The sequence below is a fragment of the Salvelinus namaycush genome, unplaced genomic scaffold, assembly GCF_016432855.1.
Source record: "Salvelinus namaycush isolate Seneca unplaced genomic scaffold, SaNama_1.0 Scaffold243, whole genome shotgun sequence".
Taxonomy (NCBI): Eukaryota; Metazoa; Chordata; class Actinopteri; order Salmoniformes; family Salmonidae; genus Salvelinus; species Salvelinus namaycush.
Genome location: NW_024059264.1, coordinates 242,017 through 251,553, shown reverse-complemented (window position 1 = coordinate 251,553; position 9,537 = coordinate 242,017). Strand labels below are relative to the sequence as shown.

The 9,537-nt window shown below is 43.8% G+C and overlaps 1 protein-coding gene across 1 annotated transcript; it reads left to right on the top strand.

The window, feature by feature from the left end:
* Positions 1-606: 606 nt before the first annotated feature.
* Positions 607-9,074, top strand: LOC120038932 (guanylate cyclase soluble subunit alpha-2-like; the record flags this gene model as incomplete). Its single annotated transcript, XM_038984473.1, has 5 exons — positions 607-611; positions 2,149-2,361; positions 2,579-2,851; positions 8,574-8,717; positions 9,027-9,074. Coding segments are annotated over 5 exons (683 nt in total), but the record flags the coding sequence as incomplete, so codon positions are not given.
* Positions 9,075-9,537: the final 463 nt, after the last annotated feature.

The following is a 9,537-nucleotide window of genomic DNA, read 5'->3' as shown; positions in this document are numbered from 1 at the left end:
CATTAAGGCAAAGGGTGGCTACTTTGAAGAATCTCAAATATAAAATATATTTTGATTTGTTTAACACATTTTTGGTTACTGCATGATTCCATATGTGTTATTTCATAGTTTGATGTCTTCGCTATTATTCTACAATGTAAAAAAATGTAAAAATAAAGAACACATGTGGAATGGTGTGTCCAAATACTTTATTGTTTAGATATTTTCTTCTTGGGTGAGAATGTTTTTCATACATTCTGGTAGTCTACCAGAGCAACCAAAGACTAAACTACAGATACAGTAGCAGACACACCTGACTTCTTTCTGTCAGCTGAGAGCCAGAGAGATGTTTTCAATCCTCAACACATCTTCATTTAATCCTGTATTGTCTATAGGCTACAGTTGGATTTATTACCGCAGGGCGGTATGGGAGAATGGGTGACGTATGGGAGAATGGGTGACGACATCTCATTTGTTGCCTAGATGATGTTGGAATGTGCAGCGCTACATCCTCATTGTAAAGGGGATTAGGGTCTTCAAAAAACTGGAGGCCTAAATCACTGTCGTGTTTGGACTACAACATCCTCTTAACGTTTCTGAATATTCTTTCTATGCTTGTGTTTCTAGCTCAGGTAAGAGATTGACCAAAATAATGGAAACGCCATGCATGCGCCCCTCCGTGGGGGATAGATCCAGAATCTCCTAAATCTCTAACATGTATTGACTCACGAGGTTGAATACTTCAAGATATATTACTGTTTTTTTTATATGTTTGAATGTTTCTTCCACATTGACAGAGTATTTTGTGTAGATCGTTGACAGAAAAATGACAATTAAATACATTTTAATCCCACTTTGTAACACAACAAAATGTGGAAAAAGTGTGAATACTTTGTGAACGCACTGTACTTCCCACGGTCTGCATTCCATTGACCTCTTTATCACATGAATAACCTCTCTGTCCCCCCCCTCCCCCTCTCTACCTCTCTCTCTCTCTCTCTACCTCTCCCTGTCTTCTCCCCCCCTCTCTACCTCTCTCTTTCTCCCCACTCTCTAACTTTCTCTCTCTCTTTCTCTCTCTCTTTCTCTCTTTCTCTCTCTCTCTCTCTACCTCTCCCTGTCTTATCCCCCCTCTCTACCTCTCTCTCTACCTCTCCCTGTCTTCTCCCCCCCTCTCTACCTCTCTCTTTCTCCCCACTCTCTAACTTTCTCTCTCTCTCTTTCTCTCTTTCTCTCTCTCTCTCTACCTCTCCCTGTCTTCTCCCCCCCTCTCTACCTCTCTCTCTCTACCTCTCCCTGTCTTATCCCCCCTCTCTACCTCTCTATCTCTACCTCTCCCTGTCTTCTCCCCCCCCTCTCTACCTCTCTCTCTCTACCTCTCCCTGTCTTATCCCTCCTCTCTACCTCTCTCTCTCTACCTCTCCCTGTCTTATCCCCCCTCTCTACCTCTCTATCTCTTTGTCTCTCTCCCTGTCTGTCTCCTCCCCTCTTTCTCTCTCTCTCTCTCTACCTCTCCCTGTCTTCTCCCCCCCTCTCTACCTCTCTATCTCTACCTCTCCCCGTCTTCTCCCCCCCTCTCTACCTCTCTCTCTCTCCCTCTCCCTGTCTTCTCCCCCCCTCTCTACCTCTCTCTCTCTACCTCTCCCTGTCTTCTCCCCCTCTCTCTACCTCTCTATCTCTTTGTCTCTCTCCCTGTCTGTCTCCTCCCCTCTTTCTCTCTCTCTACCTCTCTTGCCCTGTCTTCTCCCCCCTCTCTCTTTTTTTTCTTTACCTCTCTCCCCCCTCTCGCTCTCTCCACCTCTTTCTCTCACCCTGTCTTCTCCCCCTCCCCTCTTTCTCTCTTATTTCTCTCTCTCCCTGTCTTCTTTCTCTCTCTATTTCTCTACCACTCCCTGTCTTCTCTCTACCTCTCTCTCTCTCAACCTCTCTCTCTTTGTCTCTCTCCCTGTCTTCTCCTCCCCTCTTTCTCTCTCTCTACCTCTCTTGCCCTGTCTTCTCCCCCCTCTCTCTTTTTTTTCTTTACCTCTCCCCCCCCCTCTCGCTCTCTCCACCTCTCTCTCTCACCCTGTCTTCTCCCCCTTCCCTCTCTCTCTCTCTTTTTTCTCTCTCTCCCTATCTTCTCCCCCCTCCCTCTCTCGATCTCTCTCTTTTTCTCTCTGTCTTTACCAGGTGATGGAGGTGAAGGGACAGATGATTCATGTCCCAGAATCCTCTACTCTGATGTTCCTGGGTTCCCCCCGGGTAGACAAGCTGGAGGAGCTGATGGGCAGGGGCCTCTACCTGTCAGACATCCCCATCCACGACGCCACGCGTGATGTCATATTGGTGGGACAGCAGGCCAAGGCACAGGACGGCCTCAAGAACAGGATGGACAAACTCAAGGTACAGTCACACACACATGCAATATGCACACACACACACACACGTGCACACACACACACACAGTCACACACACATACACGTGTGCTCATACTCATTATTCTGTCATGTAGATATTCAGCCGTGGACTCATCCGGCTTCAGAAGAAGAGGACACGCGTCGGTCACTAAACCTTTACTCCATCATCCACATTCTACTATATCCCTCTGCTCTTCCCCAGGCCACCCTAGAAAAGACACACCAAGCTCTAGAAGAGGAGAAGAGGAGGACAGTAGACCTTCTCTACTCCATTTTTCCTGGTGACGTGGCCCAGAAGCTGTGGCAGGGGGAGTCTGTCCCCGCCAGGAAGTTTGATGATGTCACCATGTTGTTCTCTGACATCGTGGGCTTCACGGCAGTGTGTGCTCAGTGTACCCCCATGCAGGTCATCAGCATGCTCAACGAGCTCTACACACGCTTCGACTACCAGTGTGGAATACTGGATGTGTATAAGGTAGGAACACACACCTGTTTGACTACCAGTGTGGAATACTGGATGTGTATAAGGTAGGAACACACACCTGTTTGACTACCAGTGTGGAATACTGGATGTGTATAAGGTAGGAACACACACCTGTTTGACTACCAGTGTAGAATACTGGATGTGTATAAGGTAGGAACACACACCTGTTTGACTACCAGTGTGGAATACTGGATGTGTATAAGGTAGGAACACACACCTGTTTGACTACCAGTGTGGAATACTGGATGTGTATAAGGTAGGAACACACACCTGTTTGACTACCAGTGTGGAATACTGGATGTGTATAAGGTAGGAACACACACCTGTTTGACTACCAGTGTGGAATACTGGATGTGTATAAGGTAGGAACACACACCTGTTTGACTACCAGTGTGGAATACTGGATGTGTATAAGGTAGGAACACACACCTGTTTGACTACCAGTGTGGAATACTGGATGTGTATAAGGTAGGAACACACACCTGTTTGACTACCAGTGTGGAATACTGGATGTGTATAAGGTAGGAACACACACCTGTTTGACTACCAGTGTGGAATACTGGATGTGTATAAGGTAGGAACACACACCTGTTTGACTACCAGTGTAGAATACTGGATGTGTATAAGGTAGGAACACACACCTGTTTGACTACCAGTGTGGAATACTGGATGTGTATAAGGTAGGAACACACACCTGTTTGACTACCAGTGTGGAATACTGGATGTGTATAAGGTAGGAACACACACCTGTTTGACTACCAGTGTGGAATACTGGATGTGTATAAGGTAGGAACACACACCTGTTTGACTACCAGTGTGGAATACTGGATGTGTATAAGGTAGGAACACACACCTGTTTGACTACCAGTGTGGAATACTGGATGTGTATAAGGTAGGAACACACACCTGTTTGACTACCAGTGTGGAATACTGGATGTGTATAAGGTAGGAACACACACCTGTTTGACTACCAGTGTGGAATACTGGATGTGTATAAGGTAGGAACACACACCTGTTTGACTACCAGTGTAGACTACTGGATGTGTATAAGGTAGGAACACACACCTGTTTGACTACCAGTGTGGAATACTGGATGTGTATAAGGTAGGAACACACACCTGTTTGACTACCAGTGTGGAATACTGGATGTGTATAAGGTAGGAACAAACACCTGTTTGACTACCAGTGTGGAATACTGGATGTGTATAAGGTAGGAACACACACCTGTTTGACTACCAGTGTGGAATACTGGATGTGTATAAGGTAGGAACACACACCTGTTTGACTACCAGTGTAGAATACTGGATGTGTATAAGGTAGGAACAAACACCTGTTTGACTACCAGTGTGGAATACTGGATGTGTATAAGGTAGGAACACACACCTGTTTGACTACCAGTGTAGAATACTGGATGTGTATAAGGTAGGAACACACACCTGTTTGACTACCAGTGTGGAATACTGGATGTGTATAAGGTAGGAACACACACCTGTTTGACTACCAGTGTGGAATACTGGATGTGTATAAGGTAGGAACACACCTGTTTGACTACCAGTGTAGAATCCTGGATGTGTATAAGGTAGGAACACACACCTGTTTGCACATGCACATACTGTGCACTCAGTGCATGCGTGTTATATGTGTCAGGGTTGGAGTCGATTCTGAATTGAGTTGTGAATTGTTCTTTAATTCCAATTCAATTATTTGAAAAATAATTTGAATTGAATTGCAATTCAATTATTTTATTTTATTTGAATTTTAATTGGCCACACCCCACAGGAAGCAGAATTTGAATTGAATTTGAATTAAAATTAGAATTTAATTCAATGAAATTCAAATGCCTTATTTATTCTACACATCACCAGAGCAATGTTTATTTTGACATCATGCATGGTTACCAATACCATTTAGCATAAGGTTGCAACATTTCATCTTTAAAACTCATTCTCTTTAACAATTTAAAATAATTACAGTGGTCTGGAAATATTGAAAGATCATGTTGTCGGTTGTCCATAATAATTCATAATTCCCTTAATGTTTTGAAATATCAGAATAAATGTTTTTTCCCATAATGCATTAGATCAAACACTGCAGTATGGAAGGGAACAATCTAACATCTCATGACAAAATAAATACTGTTTGACATCTTTCAGTTATAATGAAACTTATATTTCACGGTATGGTATGTGTATTGTTTGCATTAATAAGTGGCATATCCTTTTTGTAAAATATTTGTAAAATTAAAGTACTTTCACGTTTCACATCTCAGTTGATTCAAATTATATTAAAATTCTTCTTCCTGTGGGGTGTGGCCAATTCAAATTCAATTCAAAGTTATTATTCACAATTGACTCCAACCCATATATGTGTCATCTGTCCACATAGGAGAGGTTTAGTGCAATTGAGTAATGGTGCTGCCGTGGGTAAATACAAGGATCAATCAAGTTGTGTTTTAAATCAGAAACGTGTGTGTGCGTGCGCATGTGGAAAAACACACTGATTAATGGCCAATGTAACGGTGCTTAACATGAGTGTGTCAGTACTGGCTGCCTGACAGAGTGGCATTACAGCAAGGCCCAGTGCGTCCTTTAACAACCATCACTCCCTCTATCCATCCATTACCAACCATCACTCCCTCCATCCATTACCAACCATCACTCCCTCTATCCATCCATTACCAATCATCACTCCCTCTATCCATCCATTACCAACCATCACTCCCTCTATCCATCCATTACCAATCATCACTCCCTCTATCCATCCATTACCAACCATCACTCCCTCTATCCATCCATTACCAATCATCACTCCCTCTATCCATTACCAACCATCACTCCCTCCATCCATTACCAACCATCACTCCCTCTATCCATCCATTACCAACCATCACTCCCTCTATCCATCCATTACCAATCATCACTCCCTCTATCCATCCATTACCAACCATCACTCCCTCTATCCATCCATTACCAATCATCACTCCCTCTATCCATCCATTACCAATCATCACTCCCTCTATCCATCCATTACCAACCATCACTCCCTCTATCCATCCATTACCAATCATCACTCCCTCTATCCATCCATTACCAATCATCACTCCCTCTATCCATCCATTACCAATCATCACTCCCTCTATCATCCATTGCCAACCATCACTCCCTCTATCCATCCATTACCAACCATCACTCCCTCTATCCATCCATTACCAACCATCACCCCCTCTATCCATCCATTACCAACCATCACTCACTCTATCCATCCATTACCAATCATCACTCCCTCTATCCATCCATTACCAACCATCACTCCCTCTATCCATCCATTACCAACCATCACTCCCTCTATCCATCCATTACCAATCATCACTCCCTCTATCCATCCATTACCAATCATCACTCCCTCTATCATCCATTGCCAATCATCACTCCCTCTATCCATCCATTACCAACCATCACTCCCTCTATCCATCCAGTAACAACCATCACTCCCATTATCCGTCCTTTCACAACCATCACTCCCTCTATCCATTACCAACCATCACTCACTCTATCCATTACCAACCATCACTCCCATTATCCGTCCTTTAACAACCATCACTCCCTCTATCCATCCATTACCAACCATCACTCCCATTATCCGTCCTTTAACAACCATCACTCCCTCTATCCATCCATTACCAATCATCACTCCCTCTATCCATCCATTACCAACCATCACTCCCTCTATCCATCCATTACCAACCATCACTCCCATTATCCGTCCTTTAACAACCATCACTCCCTCTATCCATCCATTACCAATCATCATTCCCTCTATCCATCCATTACCAATCATCACTCCCTCTATCCATCCATTACCAACCATCACTCCCTCTATCCATCCATTACCAACCATCACTCCCATTATCCGTCCTTTAACAACCATCACTCCCTCTATCCATCCATTACCAATCATCACTCCCTCTATCCATCCATTACCAATCATCACTCCCTCTATCCATCCATTACCAACCATCACTCCCTCTATCCATCCATTACCAATCATCACTCCCTCTATCCATCCATTACCAATCATCACTCCCTCTATCCATCCATTACCAATCATCACTCCCTCTATCCATCCATTGCCAACCATCACTCCCTCTATCCATCCATTACCAACCATCACTCCCTCTATCCATCCATTACCAACCATCACCCCCTCTATCCATCCATTACCAACCATCACTCCCTCTATCCATCCATTACCAATCATCACTCCCTCTATCCATCCATTACCAACCATCACTCCCTCTATCCATCCATTACCAACCATCACTCCCTCTATCCATCCATTACCAATCATCACTCCCTCTATCCATCCATTACCAATCATCACTCCCTCTATCCATCCAGTAACAACCATCACTCCCTCTATCCATCCATTACCAATCATCACTCCCTCTATCCATCCATTACCAACCATCACTCCCTCTATCCATCCAGTAACAACCATCACTCCCATTATCCGTCCTTTCACAACCATCACTCCCTCTATCCATTACCAACCATCACTCCCTCTATCCATTACCAACCATCACTCCCATTATCCGTCCTTTAACAACCATCACTCCCTCTATCCATCCATTACCAACCATCACTCCCATTATCCGTCCTTTAACAACCATCACTCCCTCTATCCATCCATTACCAATCATCACTCCCTCTATCCATCCATTACCAACCATCACTCCCATTATCCGTCCTTTAACAACCATCACTCCCTCTATCCATCCATTACCAACCATCACTCCCATTATCCGTCCTTTAACAACCATCACTCCCTCTATCCATCCATTACCAATCATCACTCCCTCTATCCATCCATTACCAACCATCACTCCCTCTGTCCATCCATTACCAACCATCACTCCCATTATCCGTCCTTTAACAACCATCACTCCCTCTATCCATCCATTACCAATCATCATTCCCTCTATCCATCCATTACCAATCATCACTCCCTCTATCCATCCATTACCAACCATCACTCCCTCTATCCATCCATTACCAACCATCACTCCCATTATCCGTCCTTTAACAACCATCACTCCCTCTGTCCATCCATTACCAATCATCACTCCCTCTATCCATCCATTACCAACCATCACTTCCATTATTCGTCCTTTAACAACCATCACTTCCTCTATCCATCCATTACCAATCATCACTCCCTCTATCCATCCATTACCAATCATCACTCCCTCTATCCATCCATTAACAACCATCACTCCCTCTATCCATCCCTCCATCACTACATCAGCTCTCGTCCTTCGCCAGGGTTTGATCCTGCACAGATACAGACAATTTTTCTTTCCCTTCCCTTCCTCTCTCCTCATCCTTCCACTTTTTTACTTGACTCTTCCCCTTCTCTCTTTCTACTGTCATTTTCTCTCGTCTCCACTTTCACCTCTCCCCTCTCTCTTTTCCTGCTCCATGTGAGGAGAGAGAGAACCATATGTTCCCATTGTCATGGTTACTCTGGATAAATGACTGTGACTGGCTGAAAATGAGAGTTGTGTTTCTTGTTGTCAAGTACAGCTTTTGAGTGTTTTTTTTTAACTTGTTTTATAATTTTTTATTCTGAAAATATTAAAATTTTATGAAAATACTGAAATCAAATCAAATCAAATGCTCATGGCTTCATGGACTCTCCTCCAATCCCCATGTAGATTGAGACTATAGGCGACGCCTACTGTGTTGCGGGCGGGCTCCACCAAAAGATTGACAGCCATGCCAAGCCAATCGCACTCATGGCCCTGAAGATGATGGAGCTGTCAGAGGAGGTGTTAACGCCGGACAGCAAATCCATCAAGGTGAGTCTTCGCTTGGCACGGGGAGGGGGGCACTTTCTCCCTCACTCTCTTTTTCTGTCTTATTTTCTCTCTCCCTTTTCACTCCCCCTCTCTCTTTCTCTCTCTCCCTCCCTTTCTTTCTCTCCCTTTTCACCCTCTCCTCCTACTCTGTCTCTGTCTCTCTTCTCATTCAAATTTAAATGTGGTTTACACCTATAATTTAAAGCATCTGTAAGCTGATCATTGCGGTGCTGTGTTGTGCTTTTGTGTTGTGCTAGCTGTTTTGTGCTGTGTTGTGTTATGTGCTGTGCTAGCTGTGTTGTTCCACAGACAGAAGGGGTAACACAGACACGTCACAGGGGCTATAATGCTGAATAATCCTTTTAGAGCGTTTTCTCACCAAATCAAATCAAAGTTTATTTGTCACGTGCGCCGAATACAACAGGTCAAAGATCTTACAGTGAAATGCTTACTTACCTGTTTTAAATGATCATTTTCTTTATGGTGGCATGTTTGTTAACAACACCACTGAAAATATCAAAAAAGAAGGTTCAAGCGTCTTCGACAGAGGGATCAAGCTGATTATATACCATTTTACAGAGACCAGTTCATGAAGGAAGGCTTGCTCATGAAAGTTTTTTAACAAGCGTCTATGACAAATCAGGACAGGTCGTTTCACTGAGCAGCCATTATGAACACAGGCTGTTAAACAGTGATCACTAAGGTCATTACCTAACCAATAGTGCAAAAAAGGAATTAGGTGAACAATAGGTAAGTAAAGAAATAAAAACAACAGTAAAAAGACAGTGAAAAATAACAGTAGCGAGGCTATATACAGACC